Genomic DNA, 23,814 nt, shown 5'->3' on the forward strand with positions numbered 1-23,814 from the left:
TTTAAGTTTGCTTTACTGTTGCTACTATTATTGGTTTGGAAATATGATGTTTCTTAGAAATTTGAAGGGAGAAATAGCATTTCTAAAAGTCACTATCTTATGCTGTATAAAAGACTTTTAGGGCAGTAAAATTGGGTGGTAAATTCCATTCATTATTCAGTTTGATGCTGTGTTTATTGAATACCTGTTATATGCCTAGCAGTTATAGCAGTGGTCTCTTGTGTATTACTAGTGTGGCCATAAAGTGAAAACTGAAATTTGTCTCTTCATTATACAGAAGCATTTTCTCCTCCTGTTTTTTTGGTCACAGATATTGTGCTTACTTATTCACGGGTAACAACACAAAAACATTTTCTGGCCACTTCACGTTGCTGAAATTCACTAAAATGGCTCATTTCCTCACTAGGGAAAGTGACATTTATAGATGACTGTAAGCTCCATAAGCACCATTACAGGACTCTTCTTCACATTTCCCATAGCCATAAGTGACATACTTAAATTTTAAAAAGAAAGTTCTAGTTTTTTTAAAGACAGTTCTATTTTAAAGGGTATTATTTGCCTTAATGTGGCAAACTCCTGCAAAACTGAAAATACAATATGGTTCAGTTATTTATTTATTTTATTTTAAAATTTTAAAGATCTGTTTTTTTTTTTTTAAGATTTTATTTATTTATTTGTGAGAGACACAGAGGGAGGCAGAGACATAGGCAGAGGGAGAAGCAGGCTTCCCGCATGGAGCCTGATGGGGGACTCGATAACCAGATCCAGGATCATGCCCTGAGCCAAAGGCAGATGCTCAACTGCTGAGCCACCCAGGCGTCCCTGGTTAAGTTATTTAGACTTGTCATCTTCCACCCAAACTGTTGTGAGCCTTCCCATTGGGCCTCCATGCTTCTGTTCCCTTCCACTCTGGTTCTCCTCCAGTGAACTAGAGGATTTTGTCCAAACTTTACATTTACAATGAAGCACAGGGGTTTAGAGAACTGGCTCAAGATTTAGAGTTCCTAGGTTCACATCCCTGCTTGCCCCTTATTAGTTGTGTGATTTAGACAAGTTACTCCTCTTTGCCTTGGTTTTATTATCAGTAAAATGAGATAATAATAGGACTGCCCATTAAATAGAACTGTGGAAATTAATTGAACTACTATATGGAGCTGGCACATGGCTAGTGCTCACTGAATGTTAGTTTATTGTTATGCATCACTCTTCTGCCTTTGAAATGCTTGGATCGTTCCCCTTGTCCCATAGGATTACAACTAAACTTATTTTCTGATTTCTTCATGATTAAATTTCAGCTCTGCAATTTTAGTAAGAATACAACTGAACAATGCTGTGTTCTTCTCATACATCTTATCTGGAAGCACATAATGGAGATTTGTCTCCTTCTTGGTGATCCTAATTTTTATCATATAGTTAAGGTGTTATCTGCCAGGTTTCTCCATAGTAAAGTTACTGTTTTCTGTTAGTAATTGAAAGTGGCTTCCTAGTAGACCCTTTGAAACTATGTAAATATCCTGTTTCTCATCATACTTTTTTGCCTACTAATTTCAGCATCCATTGATGCTTTTTTTGTCTAAAATAGTTATTAAAGTGATGCTTGGCAAATGGCAATTTTTCTATTATCAGATGAAACCCCACTTTAATAACTTTCCTTCTCCCCATTTGATACTCAGTTATTTATGTCACAAAATACTCTTGGATATTAATTTTATTTGGGGGGGGTTATAATCTATTACTATTATTTATGCTGGGAGCCTCTGTCTCTTTGACACGTCTTCAGCGTTTTTTGAGCACTTCCTTACTTTTTGAAAACTTAAAGTGTTCTAGGCTTAACTTGTATTTCCCAACTCCAACCCAAATAGAATCAGCCATTCTCCCAAGAGTCCTGGTTCCTTTGATTAGTGATGGCAAACAGAAACAATTTCTGGGTGGTAGGTGTGCTCTTTTCTACTGGGATTTCCTTGCTTCTAGGCCCTCTTAGCAGACAAAGCTAAGAAACATATGTTATTTATTGACACATACACACATATTGATCAATTTTTATATCTATTTGTATACATACATACATGCATATATAAATTTAAACCCATGAATTCATACTGATACCTCCAGTTCCGGTCCAACACCACAGGGTTCATACTGGCCTCCCTCATTTCTTTATTTTTAAAAAATTATTTTAAAAAAGATTTTATTTATTTATTTGAGCGAGAGAAAGAGAGAACCTGAGCAGGCAGGAGGAGCAGAGGGAGAGGGAGAAGCAGGCTTGCCACTGAGCAGGGAGCCTGATGATGACATGGTGCTCAATCCCAGGACCCCCGAATCATGACCTGAGCTGAAGGCAGTGAAGGCAGATGCTTAACCAATGGAGCCACCCAGGCACCACCCCTCCCTGTTTCTTTCTTTCTTTCTTTCTTTCTTTCTTTCTTTCTTTCTTTCTTTCTTTCTTTCTTTCTTTCTTTCTTTCTTTCTTTCTTTCTTTCTTTCTTTCTTTCTTTCTTTCTTTCTTTCTTTCTTTCTGCCTGCCTTCTTCATGAGAGACACACACACACACAGAGGCAGAGACACAGGCAGAGGGAGAAGCAGGCTCCATGCAGGGAGCCTGACGTGGGACTCGATCCTGGGTCTCCACGATCAGGCCCTGGGCCAAAGGTGGCACCAAACTGCTGAGCCACCCAGGTTGCCCCCCTCCCTTGTTTCTTTATGACTTCTTTGTCTGACAGTGAGAAACTGGGCTGTTATTCCCCACAACATGTTTACTTATTGTTCAATCCAGGAACACATAGTTTCAGAATTGTTAATCCATACCCCTGGAAAAAATGAATCTGATAACAGAGGTACAACATTTGTGAATATTATTTTGTCTTTAGCTATTAAGTATATATTCAAAATACTGTTTTTCAGGGCACCTAGGTCATGCTGTGGGTTAAGCGTCTGATTCAGTTTGGGCTCAGGTCTCATGGTTGGGAGATGAAGCCCTACGTCAGGCTCTATGCTTGGCACAGAGTCTGCTTGAGATTCTCCATCCCTCTGTCCCTCTTGCTTGTGCTCTCTCTCTGAACTAAATAAATAAATTTTTTTAAAAATATTGTTCTTCAAAGTTACTTAAGTTAGTTTTCTTCCCTCACTCATAATTCAGTATGGTTATATTAATCACCTTTAATGCAGGTAGCTGTGTGTGTTTGTCTTCCATTTTGGTTCTCCCCAGATCCTTGTTGATTTTGGTCTTTGAGCTCTGACCTAGTTGCAGGCTAGAGTCAGAACTATACAGAGAGTATGCAGAGCAGTGGCACTCCCTCGCATCTTTGTACCTTTAGAGGAGACTAAATCTCACTAGTTTTTAACTATTATTTGTATTTCTTTTTGCTCAAGTGAGCAGATGCATATATATTTTATTTCTTCTTCTTTCTTATTCCCGAAATGCTGTTTTCCACTTTGCTTTTTGCACCTAGCTGTATGTACTAAAAATCACTCCATGTCACTTTATTTCCCCGCCCAACAACTACATGTGTGATGTACTGTAGTTAATTCAACCATACTCTTATATGTGGGCATTTAGATCCCCCCCGCTTTATATTTTGCAATTACAAAGTTGCAATGAATAGCCTTCTATACACGTAAAAGTTTTCACCTTGTCTTATGTGTATCTACAAGGCAAATTTCTAAAAGTGTGTTGCTGGTTTAAAAGTGCATGTGTAGTTTTGTTAGGGGCTGCCAGAGTTTTCTCCGGAAAGGTTGTACCAGTTTGCATTCCCTCCTGCAGTTGAGGAGAGGGCCTGTTTTTTCCAGCCTGGCAAACAGCATGTGTGTCATACTGCTAGTTGAGAAATGGTATCTCTGTATAGTTCTTTTTCTTTTTAATCTCTGTATAGTTTTAATTTGCATTTCTCTAATCGTGAGGTTGAACATATTTTCATGTGTTTAAAAACTTTTATAATTTTGGGGCACTTGGGTGGCTAAGTTGGTTGGGCATCTGACTCTTGGTTACAGCTCAGGTTCTGATCTCATGACTCATGGGACTGAGCCCCACATTGGGCTCCACACTCATTGGGAGTCTACTTGGATATTCTCTCCCTCTACCCCTTCCCCCTCTCAAGCACTTTCTCTGTCTCTGTCTCTTTCAAATAAATAAATAAATCTTTAAAGACTTTTATAATTTTTGTGAATTTATTATCTCTTATTTTTCTTTTTTTTTTTTGTCCTTCAATTTTTTTAAAAAAGATTTTATTTATTCATGAGTGACACAGAGAGAGACAGGCAGAGACATAGGCAGAGGGAGAAGCAGGTTCTATGCAGGGAGCCCAATGTGGGACTTAATTCTGGGACTCCGAGATCATGCCCTGAGCCAAAGGCAGATGCTCAACCACTGAGCCACCCAGGTGTCCTTGTCCTTCAGTTTTTAAAAGTTCTTTTTTTTTTTAAAGATTTATTTATTTATTCATTTATGATAGACATAGAGAGAGAGAGAGGCAGAGACACAGGAGGAGGGAGAAGCAGGCTCCATGCCGGGAGCCCGACGCAGGACTTGATCCCGGGACTCCAGGATCATGCCCTGGGACAAAGGCAGGCGCCAAACCGCTGAGCCACCCAGAAATCCCTAAAAGTTCTTTATATGTAAGGATATTAGCTATCTATTTATCTGTGATACATGATGCAAATATTTTCTATCAGTTGTCAAATTTAAAAATTTTTTATCATGCAAAAATTTTCCATATTATCAAATTTATCTACCTTTTATAAAAATTGTCATTGGATTTTGAGTCATTAATTAGAAAGCCTTGCCCTATGTGGAGGTTATTTTTTTTAATTATTTAAAAAAATATTTTATTTATTTATTCATGAGAGACCGAGAGAGAGAGGCAGAGATACAGGCAGAGGGAGAAGCAGGCTCCATGCAGGGAGCCCAATGTGGGACTTGATCCTGGGACTCCAGGGTCAGGACCTGGGCCAAAGGCAGGCGCTAAACCACTGAGCCACCCAGGGATCCCCTCTATGTGGAGGTTAAAAGAGAAACTCACCTATGTTCCCTTCTAGAACTTGAATGGTTTCATCTCTCTTTTTTTTTTTTGAAAGTGAGTGTGCATGAGCAGGGAGTGGGGTGAGGTAGAGTGAGTGAGTGAGGTGAGTGGGGCTGGGAGGAGGGGCAGAGGGAGGAGAGGAGAGAGAGAGAATCCCAAGTAGGTTCCACACCCACCCAGCACAGAGCCCAATGCCGGGTTCTGTCTCACAACCCTGAGTTCATGACCTGAGCCAAAATCAAGATTTAGACGCTTAACCGACAGAGCCACCCAGGAGCCTGATTTCATCTTTTTAGATTTATATCCTGAACCATTTGGAATTCCTTGTGTGTGGTGTGATGTAGGAGTCCAATTTTGTCTTTTGCAAAATGGCTACCCAGCCATCCCAGAACCACTTCTTATAAGGTCTACCTTTGCCCTAGTAATTTGAGGTGCTCCCTTTTGTCATATACTACATTTATGTATGTTTTGGGGTCTATTTCTAGACTTCCTGTTCTATTCTGCTGATCTGTTCATGTGTCAGAACCATATTTTTAATTATAGAGGGTTCAGAGTATGTCTGAATGTTCAGTAGTTGGTATCCCTTTGTAGATTTTGTCAGTTTTTCCTGGCTACTCCTGAATGTTGAACTTTAATATCAACTTACATATATTACATGATATCAACTTACACCATAAAAGTGAGTGAAATCATATGGTATTTGTCTTTCTCTGACTTACTTTGCTAAGCATTTTACTCTCTAGATCTATCCATGTTGTTGAGAATGGCAAGATTTCATTCTTTGTTATGGCTGATAATGGTCCATTGTATATACATACATCATCTTTATCCATTCAGCAATCTATGAATTTGGGCTGCTTGGGCTACTTCCTTATCTTAGCTATTGTAAATAATGCTGCTATAGACATAGAGGTGCATGTATCACTTTGAATTAGTGCTCTTGTATTCTTTGGGTAAGTACCCAGCAGTGCTATTGCTGGATCATAAGGGAGTTCTATTTTAACTTTTTTTTTTTTCTATTTTAACTTTTTGAGGACCCTCCATACTGTCTTCCACAGAGGCTGCACCAGTTTGCATTCCTACCAACAGTGCACAAGGATTCCTTTTTCTTCACTTCCTTACCAACACCTGTTGTTTCTTGTGTTGTTGATTTTAGCCATTCTGATAGGTGTGAGGTGATATTGTGGTTTTGATTTGCATTTCCCTGATGATAAGTGATGAAGAGCATCTTCATGAGTCTATTGGCCATCTATAAGTCTTGGAGAAATGTTATATCTAATGTCCATTTTTAAAAAAATATTTTATTTGAGAGAGAGAGAACGCATGTGTGAGAGTGTGCAAGGGAGAGGAGCAGAGGGAGAGGAACAAGCAGACTCTGTGCTGAGCTTGGAGCCCAAAGCAGGGCTCAGTCTCATGACCCTGAGATCATGACTGAGCTACCCAGGTGCCCCTTTTGTCCATTTTTTTTTTTTTACTTTTTTTTTTATTTATTGATAGTCACACACAGAGAGAGAGAGGCAGAGACATAGGCAGAGGGAGAAGCAGGCTCCATGCACCGGGAGCCGGACGTGGGATTCGATCCTGGGTCTCCAGGATCGCGCCCTGGGCCAAAGGCAGGCGCTAAACCACTGCGCCACCCAGGGATCCCTCCTTTTGTCCATTTTTAAATTGGATTGGTTTTTTTGGGTGTTGGGTTTTATAAGTTCTTTATGTATTTTGGATACTAACCCTTTATTGACTATGTCATTTGCAAATCTCTTTTGCAAACCTCATTCCATAGGTTGCCTTTCAGTTTGTTGATTGTTTCCTTTGCTGTGCAGCAGCTTTTTATTTTGATGTAGTTTCAGTTGTTTTATTTTTGCTTTTGTTTCCCTTATCTCAGGAGACATTTCTAGAAAGAAGTTGCTACAGCCAGTGTCAAAGTTACTGCCTGTGTTTTTTCTAGGATTTTTATGGTTTCAGGTCTCACATTTAGATGTTTAATCGATTTTGAATCTATTTTTGTGTATGGTGTAAAAAGTGGTACCGTTTCATTCTTTTCCATGTTGTTGTCCAGTTTTCCCAACTCCATTTGTTGAAGAGATACTCTTTTTTCCATTGGGTATTCTTTAGGTGCTTTGTTAAAGATTATTTGACCATATAATTTTGGGCTTATTTCTGGATTTTCTATTCTGTTCCATTGATCTTTGTGTCTATTTTTGTGCCAGTACCATACTGTTTTGATTACTACAGCTTTGTAATATAACTTGAAGTCTGGAATTGTGATACTTCCAGCCTTTTCTTTTCTTTTCTTTTCTTTTCCTTTCTTTTCTTTTCTTTTCTTTTCTTTTCTTTTCTTTCTTTTCTTTTCTTTCTTTTCTTTCTTTCTTTCTTTCTTTCTTTCTTTCTTTTTCTTTTTTTTTTTTTTTCAGCCTTTGCTTTTCTTTTGCAAGATTGCTTTGGCTATTCTGGGTCTTTTGTAGTTCCATACACATTTTAGGATTGTTTGTTGTTGTTCTGTAAAAATGCTGTTGGTATTTTGATAGGGATTGCATTAAATGAATAGATTGCTTTGAGTAGTAAAGACATTTTAACAATATTTGTTCTTTCCTTCCATGAGCATGGAATGTCTTTCCATTTCTTTGTGTCATTTTCAATTTCTTTCATCATTTTTTTTTATAGTTTTCAGAGAACAGGTCTTTTACCTCTTTGGTTAGGTTTATTCCTAGATATCTTACTATTTTGGGTGCACTGTATAGAATCGAATTTTTTATTGGTAATGGATTGGTTATGGGGATTAAGGGAAAAGGAGGTTCCAGAAAGACTTAGGTTTGGAGAAACAGGTTCAATTCTCACTAAGATCACAAAGTCAGTATTGGATATGTTAAGTTACAGAAATCAGGTAGGTAGTAGGATATCTGAAGTTCAAATTCTGTGAGACTCCCTCGCATATATAGGTGATAATTTCAGCCAGGGGTGTGACTGAAATCTCCTAGGGAGAGGGTACAGAGGAGAGGACTGCCATCATAGAAAGCAGTGGTTCTTATACCTGGGGCAATTATGCTCCCCGGGGGATAATGAGCAACATCTGGGGATTTTTTGGATGTTACAGTTTGGGGTGTGTGTGTGTGCTACTGACGTCTAGTGGATAGAGGCCAGGGATGCTGCTCGACATTCTCTGCTGCACAGCACAGCCCCCACAACAAAACATCATCAGACCCAAAATGTCAGTAGTGAGGAGATTGAAAAAGCCTAATTTGAAGGATGGGTAGGAGAGAGCCAGCCAGCTGAAAAGTCTAAAAGCAACCAGGAGAGTGTGGCATGAAAAAGGTACTAGAAGAAAGCATCAGAGTGAGTATCAAGTGGGATGAAGACCAAAAATGGTCATTGGCTTAAGGATATAGTGATTTTTGGTGACCATAGAGTCTGTGGGGGTGGGGTGGGGTGGTCAGCAGCTTTTTCAGATAGGACTGAGGAATAGAAAAATGAGAAAATGGAGACAGTGAATGTAGACAGCTTGACAGCAGAGGTAAGGGAGTAGTTGGGCGGGGGGCAGGATAAGGCTATTTTGTATTTTAAAGATGAGACACATTTGATTAAAGTATTGATATTCGTATTCAACAGAGGAGTGGCATGGGAGGGCCTGGGAGGCAGTGACAAGGAGGGAAGGATTGGCTATAGCTGGGAGTGGTAGCTTCAGCTACAGCAGGAGGGAAAGGGGAAAAGATGGATTAGTCAAGTAGGATTGCCACAGACTGTCTCTGGTCTCTTTGTCTCTTGCTGCCTTGGTGTGAGTTTTAATGGCTCCAGCAGAGGAGTCAGATCACTGATTCCAAACTGTGCCTTTTAGTCAGGGAAGGGTTTCATTATAGGATATGCTGTGCCAGTCATGAAGGTTCTGGGTGTTCCATGAACCATCTCACCATCAAAGTTAGGGAGACTACATGGGCCAAGTTTCTGAAAAGGGGCTGCTACCTGGAGCATCTAATGAGCACTAACTTTCGCTCAAATAAACAGTGGTTACTTTTTTTCCCCTCCAATTTTCTTGCATGTTCTTTGGAGCAGTTTCTTCTGACCAGCGAGAACACTTCAACCACCCTTTTGACAGTATGGCAACAGCAAGTGACAATGAAGAAGACGACATGAATAATAGCAGTTCTTCCACATTCTAACACTTAATGATGGCTGAATTGGCCCCCAGCCCATTTGCTGGCTCACTTGCACCTCAAACACATTTTCACATTTAGTCCATAAAGGTACTGTCTTGGACTTCCTTGATATGGAGGATGGGCTTCTGCTTTGCTAAACATCATTTTGTTAACAGCCATATCTAGAAATAGCTGCTTGTTAAGTGTACATATTTGCTTTGAATCCATTATGCTACTTGGAGGCAGAAGAGTGGTCTGTGCCGGGAAAAAGCTTATTAGAATTCTTCAATGCACATTCTCACTAGAGCTTTTTAGCATTTTCTTTGCCAGTTTTATAAAGGTATTTAGACTTTTTTCAGCAGCCATTTGGAGTGCATCAATATGGCCTGTAGTTCTGTGACCAATAGGTAGCTTTTGTATTTCATTACAAACATCGAGTTTTGGTGCTTTCAGACATAGTGAAATGCCGTAACTTCTTGTCCGTTGTTTTTTAGAATTTAAGATTTTTTTTAAAGGATTTTTTAAAAAGATTTTTAATTTATTTATGACAGAGAGAGAGAGAGATAGAGAGAGAGAGAGAGAGAGGCAGAGACGCAGGCAGAGGGAGAAGCAGGCTCCATGCAGGGAGCCTGACATGGGACTTGATCCCAGGACTCCAGGATCAGGCCCTGGGCTGAAGGCGGCACTAAACCGCTGAGCCACCCAGGCTGCCCTATTTTGTTAAGATTTTAAGTAAAATAATCCCTGGAAAAAAAAGGTCAAGAATAAAAATATTAGCTATCCCCCCTCATTTTGGAGTCTTTTTATATATTGTAAAATTTTATTTTCTAGCCTTAAGTGGTTCTGATTTTCATATGTGATTCTTATATTTCACAGTGTGATGCAGAAAATAATTTAATGGAATTGATGCCAAAAAATTATTTCTGTATTATCTGACATAGAGCAGCAACCTCCACTTTTGAGAGCCTAGGTTTGGAGTAAAATGAGACAGATGATGAATGTTTCTGTTCCTTGCCCCTTTAAGAATTAGCTTCTTGGGGATCCCTGGGTGGCTCAGATTTAGCGCCTGCCTTCAGCCCAGGGCGAGATCCTGGAGTCGCAGGATTGAGTCCCACATCAGGCTCCCTGTGTGGAGCCTGCTTCTCCCTCTGCCTGTGTCTCTGCCTCTCTCTCTGTGTCTCTCATGAATAAAAAATAAAATCTTAAAAAAAAAAAAAATTAGCTTCTCACCTGAACAGATTAAAAAATCTGGCACAAACCATTGTTACATAATATGATGCATGACTCTCCCTCCCCCAAACCTGTTTATAGTCAGTTATAACCTGACAAACTCCTGACTTCTGTAACATCTTTCTATGAAGTTTATGTGAAACCAATAAAGAAAATGTTAACTGGCAAGCAGTTGTACTTTACATTTTGTGAGGAATTCATACACAAAGGTGGCTGAGTGAATTAGTAAACTTTAGAACTGTGAACAGAGTTCTAACTAAAATCAGAATGAATTTGGCTCTTGTAGCTTAGTACTGAGTCAGAGCTACCCACAATAACCTAATAAAAACTCAAGTTTGTCTCAAAATGTTCCTCAATGAATGAAAATGGGCTTTCACTGAGCTTTTTATGGAAATTGGCAATGCCCACATAATTTCAAGTCCTTCCATACTGTAGGCTAAAGATTTACATATCTTATGCTTACACTGATGATTAACACTGAATTTCACGTATTCCTGAAAACGCAGATGATGACAAGGAGAGCATGTATACCCGGGTAACTACAGGTCTCCTTGCAGAGGATGAAGTTTCTGGTTCTCACTGAAAAGGGCAGAGGTGTGTATGTAGGTTGTGAAGGCATCATCATCAGTAATTGCCTGGATGCAACATCAGTCTGGAAAAGATAGTTACAGTATTAAATGGCATAGAATTTGGGTTTTAGAATTTACATACAGAATGTTAAGTTTAAATGACATCAGTTTTTTTGTGGCTTCATTCCTTACCATTTGAGATGCAAAATCCTTATCAATTGGGAAAACATCTATATTTTACATTCAATAATCAGTCCATTTTGATGGAATTTTGGGGGCAACTAAACTGATGTAGTAAACCAGCTGGTGAAAAAGAGCTAAGGGGGATAAACTAATAAGACAGAAAATGATAGCTACGAAGTAAGGAGTCCCTGTTAGAATGATAAGAGGCTTGGAAATGAGGACGTGACAGAGACCCAACAGAATGTCTAGGGCTGGTGTCTTAGTTACGGTTCAAATTAAGAGGAGTTACACAGATTAGTATAAATACTATATTTATTAAATATCTTTACAGTTTATTTAAATGTATTTACAGAACTATTCCTGCATAAGTTATATTTCAGACATCCAATTCAGGTCATTGCCTCTTGGGTAAGACAAATAATGATAGTCTCAACAGAAAAAAGCAGCTCATTAGTATACACAAATTCAAATTTGCTTCAATATTTAGCCATCTTTGCCACAAACTACCTGCTAACTTAAAATTTTGACATGGACACTGTTGATTTTTAGTTGAGAAGTTCAATTTTGCAAAGAATATTTGTAAACAAATAGAATCCAAATGCTTTCTGCTTCATATTTTCAATTTTATAAGCAGATTTACATATATGTATACATATAAATTAAATTAACATTTATATATTGAGAAATGTGATTTTTTTCCAGGGAAATTGGATGCTGTAGCTTCTACCAAAGAGCGCTGGTATAAGGTGACAAGGAACCATGAACTTATTCGAAAGTACAAACATTTACAGTTCTAGCCAATCTTGTTTACAATCTCCAAAATGCTGAAAACTGACTCAGTGAATTCCCACAATTCCTGCCTTGTTACTCGATGTGGTAGGTTGGTGGTACTGAAGGCTACTGTTCTAGCCAGAACAAATGCAGCTGATAGGAGAGGAGACACACTCTCCCATCATGCAAAGCTTGAAATGTAGTTTCTACTCTAGACACAGCCCACCCCCACCCCCCAGACATGCATACCTGGAATGGATTCTTTTGTGATTTAGTACCTATCAACCATGTCAAGCCAGTACAGTAATTCAGGACAAATAACTGGTTTCCCCCACCCCCATTTCTTCTTTCAGTTTTTTAAGAGCCTATAGACTCTACTGTATTATCCATTCAGTAAATTTTTTGTGCGCAGGCAGCTTAAATTCACAGGAAGAAATAAGGTTCTGATATGTTTAGAGTGCACATTTTAAAACAGAATAAAATAAAAATTTCAAGCATGTGATAAAAATATTGATTTTTATAATACAGTATTGCTTTATAAATATAGATGGAAAAGCTATAAACTTTTACTGGTCTTTGGTGCATCCAGAGAGGGATAAATAATTTGCCATTTGTAAGTTAGAAATCCAAATTCTCTTTTGTTATAAAAGTCCAGTACATGAGGCAAATGTGTATGCATTTTATACTGCTTGATTTAAAATACAATTAACACACATTAAGTTCAGAATCAGACCCACCAAGTGGTATATCTCAGTCACACCCCACAGAGACTTGGATTCTGTGACCTGGAATATTCCAGTATGGGTCCAGCAGAGCCTCTGACTTCTGGGAGTGGAAGGAGAGTTACTTGTAAGCAGCACTCCAACTGATCATCACCCCTCCCACCCCCAACCCACCCCGGCGGTCATAAAATTAAGTGCATAAAATACAAAGGACAGGGCAAAAAGAAAATAGAGAAAGTATTTTGTGTCACTAATCTATGGGCCAGGTCCAAAGTCAGTTCCATTGTGAAACTCAGTTCTTGTCCCACTGTTTCCAATATCACTGACACAAACACATTGTTGATTTCTAATGGTCATTTCTCAAAAAAGCCAAAAAAACAAATAACTGAATTGATTAAATGAGTTGTGTAAAAGACCACCAATCTAGCGTTATAAAGACTGTTTGATGGGTTAATAAGAGCAGAAAAAAGCCAGTGACTTGACCAGCATTGCTCTTACAAGGAATTAAATGTAAGCATTGGAAAATTAATGCAAAATAGATCCAGATCATAAGGCGACGTACCTCTGACCAGATATAATTAAAAACCCAAACAAAAGAACTGAAATTGCCAGCCCAAATATAAATGTATTCCTTTCAACAAAACCCTTCTGGATGCAACTTTCTTTACTTTTTAAATACACAGAGACTGCAACAGTTTGTGCAAAATAAATACCCCGCCACTTGCCACTCACGCTTCCATGTTTTATCATAGCACGATGGGTACTCATTATTTAAATGGAGTCTCCCTCCACCCGTCCCTCCCCTCCCTGTCCGCTATTTTCTCTACCAAAGAATTCTGTTTTGTCAAGTTAGGGTAGTTAAGGCATTCTGACATGTAATTAAAGGTGATTCAAAATAGATATCTAACATTATGCCAATTTAGGAATAGTAGATAAATTACTGAACAGCTTACAAATGAATAACTCATTCTTATTATAAATGAAATGCCTGTTACAAGCATGATGCATTGAAATATAGTAATGACATGTACATGGTACATGTTAAACAATTTTAAATAAAACAAAAGCTTGACAGTTACTCAAATATACAGTACAAGTTCACAAAACAAAATCTTTTAAAACAAGTTGAGGTAACCTCAAACATAAGTTTTAATGCAATAAACCAGGGAATAAGTATCTCCTTGAGAGAAAGACACTTTCTGTATTCTCCTCCAGTAGATCCTCATCAGGTTTAATTGCATTCTCATCTATACACCAATGTTACCTGACTTATATATAAAACATGGCTTTAATTTAAGGATTTCTAAGTATATATTTTTTCTACCACCAAGTTAATGAAGGAAAAAAAAACTGACCCAAAAATATATATCTTTACAGCAGTCGACTTGTACACAAACCTTAAAAATAAGTTTGAGCTTGCAGATAAAGGGAGAACTGAATGCGGGGTAGTTTTATAAGGAAACTATACACTGCAAGATGGCTATTCGGAAACTGTAAACATTAAGCTTGATTCAGAAACCCCTAAATTTCTGTGTAGGGCAATGCAAATGTCAGATCATCCCTAGGAGTTTTCTTTGTGAACTCCTGTGCTGTTGCCACTGCCCACGGTGCTCTTTCCATACGGACTCCCTGAATTTGGTGCATGCTCTACGGATAGCAAGGCTAGTAATGAAAAGTCTGAGAGTGAGACTAGCAGTAGCAGGACCATCAAAACCCAACAAAATTCAGTTACAGCTGTCTGTTCTCTATTAGGCCTGTAGGGAGAGGGCTCCTGCACAGGGTTATTGTATCAGACAGCTGGGGGGAATTTCAGCCATAACATTACATTTCTTGGCTTTGAGGAGTTTTATGATCTTAATATTTCCACTGAAAAAATTTGGCAGGGAGTCTCCCCAACCCCTCCAGCAGATCAGGCCATCAGCCTGTGATTTGGACTAATCAATAAACTGCCAAAACTTTCCTCATCAGGAGCACAATTAGGCATATTTTAAAAACCAAAAACCATTTGCATCAACAAAATTAAACTGAATTTTTCTTCTGATTTGTAACAAAAAAGCTCCTAGGATGAAGATTTCATAATCCAGAGCAAGGTTTTAGAGCAGACTTATAAGCCCCTGAAAAATAGGAGTTTATAATGAAAACATAAAGCCACACCCAATCATCATAACAAAGACTGTATGTATAGTACACGTTTAACATTTCTTTTGATGATAATGTAAATGTATGTTTCTAGTAGATGTACCATAACATACAATTTGTGTTAGACTTTTAAAATTCCTTTTACGCATTATAATTTTGAATTCACTTTACCAACATCACTCATTTTCAATACTTAAACCATTTTTGAAACATAATAGCCATGTTGGTGTTGAAAACCTCCATCCCATCATGAAAAAGGATGGTAAGAAGTGAAGGTCGATCTTCAAATCTTGCTTTTCTTCAAAATGGCTGGCAGATATGAGCTAGTGAATGACAGTAGTGGTTCTCCACGAAGATCTCAACCATGTCTCAAAAAGACAAGCAAAGGCTTTACATCACTGGCCATTGAGATCAGTGGCAAAGAAACATGGTCCTGCCAGCAGGATCAGCACACATGGCAGGGGAGAATTTGGGAAGATGAAAGGAAGGCCAGAGCTGACACTAAGGCAAGTCAGTCTGTATACTCAGCCACTATTGAAAGAAGGACAGTGATGTCATCTGGCTTTCCACCTAAAATGAAAATGAAAATGAAAATGACAATGTCTTCGTACATCTTAAAAGGAAAAGTCAATTAAAAATGTAAGCCTAAAAAAGTACTAAGAGGACAAATGCTTGCGATTCAGAGAGGTTTGGTTTGATCTCTAGTAGAAAAAACATATTTGATAAAGTGAAATAGTTTAAAAAAATTACATGTAACTTAATTATATGAAGTCTAAAAAAATCTTCACTGCTTCTTTACAACAGGCGCTCCATTAAAATGGCCACCATATCCTCTGTTTATAGCAATCACAGTAGAGACAAAATCTGGTTAAGATAAATTCTGCCTGACGAGAAAGTTACATGCTTCTACTGACAATCCTAATTTGGACAAACATATCTAATGTTTTGAAACTAGGAATAGTCTTGTATTCTAATCTGCCAAACAGCTATGGCATGTGCTTTTTTCTATTTTAGTACTTCCTGGAGGGCTAAGAAATGCTTTACATGTCATAATATTGTATCAGCAAGAAACTGACCAACTCCATGAGTTCTGATATGATAGCACCAACATGTCATCCCAGCTCTAAGACTGAGCTACTGGCCTGCTCCCAAAGTTACGTATCATTCAGTAGAGAGGAGGACTTAGGCAAGGACAGTTTAACATTGCTTCCCTCTTCAAAATCTGCTGTGGTAATTTGGCAGGCAAATATTGTCAACGAGTCCCACAAAGCCAGAGGAAGGGAGAAGTGAAATGTCAGACCCGTGAAGGGCAGAATGTTAAACTGTTAGGAATGTCCAGGGCCTCTAGGCGGACTTGGAGGCCTTCTGGGCTCAGGTCCAGGCAGTGCAGTGCTGGCAATAAAGGGCTTCAGGTTCCACCTGCTTCTACAGCCAATGAAGTTCAGTTCTGGAGGGCATCCTCTGTGGGGAAGACATGGTGACATGCACTTATTCTAATCCTCCAGTGTTAGGGCCTGCTGACCTTGCTCAAAGCTATGGGTTCACAGCTGGAACAGGACACGTCACCGTCTCACCCCAGTATGCTAGTTTACTGCACCACAGAGCCCAGAATGCTCCCATCCTACTATGTCCCCAGTTAGTCCCTATAACCTTCCTAAGGAATGCTTACCTCTCACATTCAATCCGTTGTCACATGCAAATTGTGCAAAAGGTGACATATAATTTGGGTCATAGGCCAGCTCATGGGCTTGCTCAGCAATGCTTCTTGCCGTCTGTTGTATACTTTCATAATTGGAATTCTAAGATGAAAGGATGAAGGAGTTATTTTTACCAAAATGCCTCATATGATTTCTGCGTGTAAGTATACTTCTTGCAGATATCACTTTTTGAGACAGTAACATTTATCTAACCACAATTTCCACCATTTAAGTTATATTATAGTTAGAGAAGACATTACAACATTACATATTCAGTAAAATGAACAAGACCACAAGTGAGTGCTGCCTGCACAAGATGTCAATCGGATGTCACCCTTTGCTAGGATGGCCTTGGGTCCTAAAGTCTGGATTTTCATTTTTGCTTTTTTCCCCACTTGGAATTCTTAAGGTATTCTTGCTAAAATTGGATGGGACTGAAAAGGTGGATTTTGATAGCACTTTAGGGATGACCTCAAAAGTTTCCTTGTTTAGGAATGCAACCCTGGCCAACCATAATTTGCTCTTTGAGTAAGAGCTGCCAGTTGTCCTACCGAAAATACCTTTAGAATTTTATATCATGATGAAAGATTCTTGTTTAGCTGTGTAATCTTGAGTCATACCCTTATGCTTGCTGCTTCAACTTTCTCATCTGTAAAATGGGGATGGGAAACAAGGTCCATTTTAGCTCTAACATTCTAAGATTTGGGATAGTTTCAGTATAAATAATAAAAGGCCCCTGCTTCAATGTCACCTCCTCAAAAAGTCTTCCCTGCCCAATTTCTAAAATAGCAGCCCTCTTTATTCTCTGTTCCATTACCCTGCTTTATTTTTCTTATTTACTACCAACATTCACCATATATTTCTTTCTCTGTATTTTCTGTCTCCCTCCCCTAGAAATATAAGCTCCATATGGGGAGGGAATGTGATACTTCTACTTACCACCCCATCACCACACAGAGCACAGTATCAGCACCATGTAAGCACCTGACCTTTTACTGCATTCCGCAGATGAGGCACGACTCTGAGGATTTCGTATGCAGTCTTAATTAACCCTCAGCACAACCCTATAAAGTGGACCTGTGGTAACCCCCATTTTAAAGGTGAGGAAAACACTGCTTAACAATTTTAAAAACTTAAAGTCACACTGCTTAGTGGTAAGAACATAGGAAAACACTTATTTCCCCTAGAGTTTGTACTCTTACAAAGCCAGGAAAATATGGAAAAACTGGTTTTCACTTCCTTCCACTCTCTGTATGGGCCAAGTCTAAACTGTTTCATTACTGGTGACAGTTCAGATCATATCAAGGCCCCTAGCTGCCTGCTGCCCTTGGCTGGCTCTGGTATGGCGATTTCCTGTCTTTCCCAACCTCAACACCTGCTGGGTTTGTTAAAGAATGAGAGGAGAAAAAGACAATCAGGAGCCAATACCATTAAAAATACAAGAAATTGGGCAGCCCCGATGGCGCAGCGGTTTAGCGCCGCCTGCAGCCCAGGGCATGATCCTGGAGACCCCAGATCAAGTCCCACATCAGGCTCTCTGCGTGGAGCCTGCTTCTCTCTCTGCCTGTGTCTCTGCCTCTCTCTCTCTCTGGGTCTCTCTCATGAATAAATAAATTAAATCTTAAAAAAAAATACAAGAAATTTCTCATCTGGCCTTTCCTACCTTTACCACTTTACTATAGGTATGGGGGAGAAATCTCTTTTTCCCTCAAGTTCTCCAATTATGAATATTTCCATTTACAATTGCTTGAATGACCAGAACCATTATTTTCCTAAATTCTCAAAACAGTCTTGTCCAAAACTACAAAAAGAGATAATACAATTAAACCAATAAAACCTAGCTGCCCAGAGAGGGCCACTGTTTCCATGAACCAACCTTTGAGTTAATTACCTTTAATTTTTTTAGCTCCTGGAGAATCATATAATCAGGCATGTTGTCAAAAAGTCCATCTGTTGCTGTCAGGATAATGTCTCCTAACTGGACATCAAAAGATGTGCTATCAGCAGCATCCGGGCTGTGACAAGGACAGGATAGGGGCAAAGTTACGAGAGGCCTTCAGAGATAAGGTTCAAAGTTTTCAACAGGCACTAGGTTACAATGTAATGAGGCTTTAAAAAAGGGCAATTTATAATAACAGAATCAATAATAAAAACTAGTCATTTTGAAATTCCTAACCTTGAAAAAAATTAATTGAAGAATCTGATATAAATATTTCAAAAGCTTAACTAAAACTACTAAGTAAAACTGAGTTTGATGATTAGTCACATATGGCTTAAAAGAAGGAAGGGTTCTTTTCTAACACGCCTCTAAAGTCCTAGTAGAAATGAGTCTTTATTTCCTAATTCTTTACAGCCAAATTCCATCCTCTCTTATTCATTTTTCTACTCATCAGTTTCCCTTCAGGCTTGACTCTAGCTCTCAGGAGGCTGCAGCATAGTGGAACAATAGAGCACTCTGGAAAAGAGCCTGCAAATACAGATACTGTAAGAATTCACATGAAATACCTACACTGTATTTCTTACTATATACTAGTAATTACCAGTATTATCACAAGTGTATTATTACTAGTGTGGACTAGTAAGGCAGAATAAGGACTGGTCTCTCAGGGCTTAAAGAATGCTCACCACACATAAGTATTTAATTATTAGTGTGCGTGGCACATAGTAGATCTTGAAGAAATATCTAATAAAGGAAGAAAACAAAGTAAATAACCCTCCAAATTGTGTGGGAGGGGAACCTCCTTAATATATTGTTAATGAAGAAAGGAACTGTGTGTGTGTGTGTGTGTGTGTGTGTCAGGGGAAGATCCATAAATACAGATGCTTCTATATGCAGAGAATAATTCTGGAATGATGCAAGAAATAGATTGGCTGTCTCTGAGAGAAACTGTGTTGCTGGGGATGAGATAGGAGGTAGGTTTTTCACTACATCTTTTTGTATAAAACTTTAAAAAAGATAGATGGGAGATTTGTTTTCTCTAACACCTGATGAAAGCAGATACCAGAACTGGGGGGTAGGGAAGGGACACCAGGTGGGGAGAAGAGAAAAGATTGTATATTCAAAGAGTTAATGGCCCTCTCAAAGGCTGGTTCTCAGCCATTTCCAAAGGCTAGCTTCACTGAATCCAAGCCTCCAAGGTGAGGGAAAGTTGAAATATCTAAGTCTGCCTCAACCTATAATTAGGCAACAAGTGCAAAGAAAAAATTTACACACTGACCCAGAAAGGAGGAGCCAGAACCAAAGTACCCTAAACTTGACAGGAAGACCTCAAAACTTATGTAACTGACATGTTATAAAATATGTGAAGAGTAAACATAAAAACAGACAACCCACCAATGCCTACGAGAGATCTACACAAAGTACACAGAAAATTTTTGGCTCACCCTCTCTTGACTGAGGAAAGAAGTAGCGTTTAAAAGTTCTGTGATGGGCTTTGGCAAGGAACTTTCACTCACACATTTCTACCACAACCACTTTGTAAACACAGTTACTAAAGGAAAACATGTAAATTAAGGTTAAAATTATATTTTCTAGATAAGAGGAACTAGGTAAAATAGGATGTAAATGCTATCTTGCAGCAGAGGAAAAAGACTGTAAAGCTGATGGAAACCAGGTCGATTTCTTCTGTGGAATAAAGAAAAACAATACAAGATACTTCCCAGTTGCTCAGACTTTGGAAACAAATCAGATTCTAGCAGTTTAGATTAATGACCAGGTTGGCAGCGAAGTTCTATTTTATGCTGAGGTTTTTCTTCCCTAGGAGTGTCCTCTGCTATCCCGCCTGCCGAGGCTCGCTACCATTGGACAGTCTGTCCTCTTCTCCCAACACTCCCACCCATGAGCTTGGTGTTCCGCCAGCTGCAGTTTTGCCCATTTTGATTGAACATACTGTGCCGCTGGAAACTTTTGACTGCACTGAAACACGAGCTGAAGTCACATGCTCACAAGCTGTCTGTGGGTTCCAGGGAAGCAACCTCCACCTCACTGGCAGGCCAGGCAGAGTACTACCCTAATCAGATGGTCCCAAAGATAGTGTGTGAGATATGGCAGGGCAGCTCTAGCACTCAGAAGCCAAACAACAAGAATCAAATAAGGGAAAATTAAAACACTACTCTCTGTAACTGTTAGTTGAACCTGGTATCCACCAAGCCCTTGGGGTTTTGCTTTCTCCTCATTCCAATATGGCTAATATGAATATATATTACAGCCAACTGAAGAAGGGCCTATAGTGAAATATTCCTCCAGTTATGGTAACCTACCCTAACCTGACATAAAAAAAAATGCTTCCTTCTCTCTAAGAGTCAGCAATTGTCTGTCTTTCTCTTTCTTTCTTTTTAAAGATTTTATTTATTTATTCATGAGGGATACAGAGAAAGGCAGAGACATAGGCAGAGGGAGAAGCAGGCTCCGTGCTGGGACCCTGATGCGGGGCTTGATCTGGGGACTCCGGGATCATGACCTGAGCCAAAGGCAGATGCTCAACCACTAAGCCACGTCCCTCAACTTGATAGTTCTTATTAAGCCAGATCTTGAGTGCAAACTAAGATAAAATGGCAGTTGCCACTGCCGTTTTTAAATTTGGAATAAGTATTATATAATTAGGTATTCAGGATTGTCCATCAAAAGTCTATCGTTGGGCACCTGGGTGGCTCAGTGGTTGAGCCTCTGCCTTTGGCTCAGGGTGTGATCCCAGGATCCGGGATCAAGCCCCATATTGGGCTCCTTGCATGGAGCCTGCTTCTCCCTCTGCCTAGGTCTCTGTCTCTCTCTCTTTCTGTGTCTCTCATGAATAAATAAATAAATAAATAAATAAATAAATAAATAAATAAATAAATAAATAAAATCTTAAAAAAAAAAAGAACTATTAGGTAGAGACAGTAGGCACTTGCAAGACTACTTCTATTTTTACACAAGGTTCATTACCCATTTAGCAACATTTATGAATCACGGCAAGGTTTGTGCCAGGTCCTATAAAGTTGTTAAAGGCAGAGGAATAGGAGGCTGTCTTAGCTTTACTCTGTACTCTCATCTTAGAAAAGATAAACTGTAAAAGTTGATTCAAAAGAGTAGTTATTGTCTTGAAAATGTCTTGACAATTTAAAAGTTCTATGTGATGCATATAATAGGAGGCCCTGAGAATCAGGAAGTTATTCTGATAAATAAAGCAGATGTCTATTTGAACTCTTCCCTAATAACATATGCAAAATATCGTACAGGCAGTGGCATGCATGGACAATGACTCATTTCTCCAGCACAATTTAACAAATACAACCATATGTTGGTTTTGGTACGAAAAACTGATATTCTGTAAGCTTGAAGAGATTTTCAGTCTTGTCAAATTATTGGGTGTTTATTTGAATTCAACTTGGCTGTAGTAGCCAGCAAAATATCTTTCAAAGTCAAACTAAAAGGTCCTTTTGGTGAGAGTATTCTCGTTGTGCCTTCTTATCTCACATGACAAAAATGCCCATCTCCACTGTAGTTAAGAGGGATGGGAGGAGAATGCAGATGAGCCATGCCCTGCTCACCCTTAATGACCAACAGGGGAGATTACCTGTCACTCAGGACGACTCCTTCGGCTTCAGGTGGTGCAATTGAGAGCTGGAATGGAGTGTTGAAGTAATGCTGCTGCTCATCTGATCGGTGCACAACTTCACCACCCCTGACAACCAGAAAGCCTGAATCACCCAGGTTTGCTGTGTGTAAGCGGTGGCTAGTTCTGTCCAGCACCACGATGCAGGCAGTACTGCTACCTAGAAACAAAAATGATCTCCATTTATTTTCTCTTCCTAGGCTATCTTTGCATCCACATTTTGATTCCATCATCTCAAAAAGCAACATGCCACATTGGAACCTTCTTTGCCTGTCTTAGTCATGCTTCTATCTCCAACAAATAGCAACAGTAACCTGATCAGGGTCAACACGATGGGGTAAGAAAAAGGGATTTATTTATATTATATATAGTATGCAAGCCTCTGAAGTCTGAATTCTTCCATTTGGAAACATAGAAAACAAATAAAAATGGCTGGCATTTAATCATACTATTTCATTTCAGTAGTTCTATAATCTATGCCAAATGCTCAAAAGCATGTTGTGGAGATATTAAGTTTTAATACTTAAATGCCAGAATAAGAATGTTATGTTTTCCTGACATTTCTCATTAGTCACTGGCAGGAAGGCTTCTCTGCAAAATTCACTAAAATTTAAGACAGGGATATAACTACAATTTTTAACCAAATTTCCATCTGTTGAGGTCATGAAGAAACTTCACTGGAGACTCACTATGAAGTGACAAGACCAATTTTCCCAAGTAGCCTATGGAATCATCCTGTTCACTTTATAGAAACTACTGATGTTCAGAGGGAAGAGACCACATTCTAAGCAGAAAGCAAAAAGCTTCTGTGTACCTTTGTAGCCCACAGCTCACATGACCTTCCCAAGACTGAAAAGCTGATGTACAACTAGTAAGACTGCTTTCAAGTACTAAAATTTAAACTTACACCTACAGAAAAAATGGCAAAGTAGAAAAATAAACAGTTCACCAAGAAGTAAATGTAAATGGTAAGTATATGAAAAAAATCATCATCATACTAGTAGCCATTTTGCCTGTTAGTTTAACAAAAGCCAAAAAAGGGTACTGCATGGTGTTGGCAAGAGTCCACGGAACATGCTCTTATTCCATGATGGCAAGAGAATAAAACTACACAGCCTTCTAAAGGGCAGCATAACTTTGAAAAAAGTGCATATCCTCTGATTTAGCAATTCCTAAGAACAACTAGAGATGTAAACAAAATTAGTACAAAAACACTGTTTAAGATCAAGAAGAACTGAAAACAACCTCAACATCTAAAATTAAGGGACTGGTTAAATAAATTATAGTACATCCATGAAATAGAAGGTTATACGCTATCATATAATACTTGGGAGTATAGACTCGAGTCAGCCTGCCTGCATCTGAATGCTGGCTCTGTTAACTTACTAGCTGTGTGACCTGGGGCAAATTACTTAACCTCTTTGCACCTGTTTCCTCATTTACAAAATAGGGAGAATGTAAAACTAGCTCTTAGTGTTGTTTGTCAGGATAAAATTAGTTAAATCATATTAAACACTTGCAACACATAATAAGTGTTAGCTATTTGGTAGCCACTAAAATTGTTAGAGAAATATACTTGAAAATGGAAGATAAGTGAAACAAGTAGACATCAAGATAGTATTAAAGTTTTCTTAAATAAAAAGTATTATCAACTTAAACTGTACATCAAAAAAAGTAAAATTTAATGTAATTAAAAAAATAAATAAACCAACAGTAGGCAAAAGCTAAATCGTTAAGATGACTGTTAAAAGCAAAACAAAAGAAACA

The 23,814-nt window shown here is 38.8% G+C and overlaps 1 protein-coding gene across 2 annotated transcripts in view; it reads right to left on the bottom strand.

The window, feature by feature from the left end:
* Positions 1-11,418: 11,418 nt before the first annotated feature.
* The window catches only part of PPTC7 (protein phosphatase targeting COQ7), a 38,037-nt gene continuing 25,641 nt past the window's right edge, over positions 11,419-23,814 (bottom strand). The window contains exons 3-6 of one of the 2 annotated variants that reach the window (XM_038575054.1): positions 22,009-22,207; positions 18,345-18,468; positions 16,426-16,555; positions 11,419-15,326 (exon numbers count right to left, since the gene is read on the bottom strand). In XM_038575054.1, the coding sequence (XP_038430982.1) occupies positions 15,268-15,326; positions 16,426-16,555; positions 18,345-18,468; positions 22,009-22,207 (512 nt within the window). In that variant the 3' untranslated portion in view covers positions 11,419-15,267. Of the gene's footprint in view, positions 15,327-16,423; positions 16,556-17,013; positions 17,103-18,344; positions 18,469-22,008; positions 22,208-23,814 lie in introns of those variants that run through there. The other variant, XR_005379154.1, reaches the window with a different exon arrangement.

The sequence above is a fragment of the Canis lupus genome, chromosome 26, assembly GCF_011100685.1.
Source record: "Canis lupus familiaris isolate Mischka breed German Shepherd chromosome 26, alternate assembly UU_Cfam_GSD_1.0, whole genome shotgun sequence".
In the NCBI taxonomy this organism is placed as follows: Eukaryota; Metazoa; Chordata; class Mammalia; order Carnivora; family Canidae; genus Canis; species Canis lupus.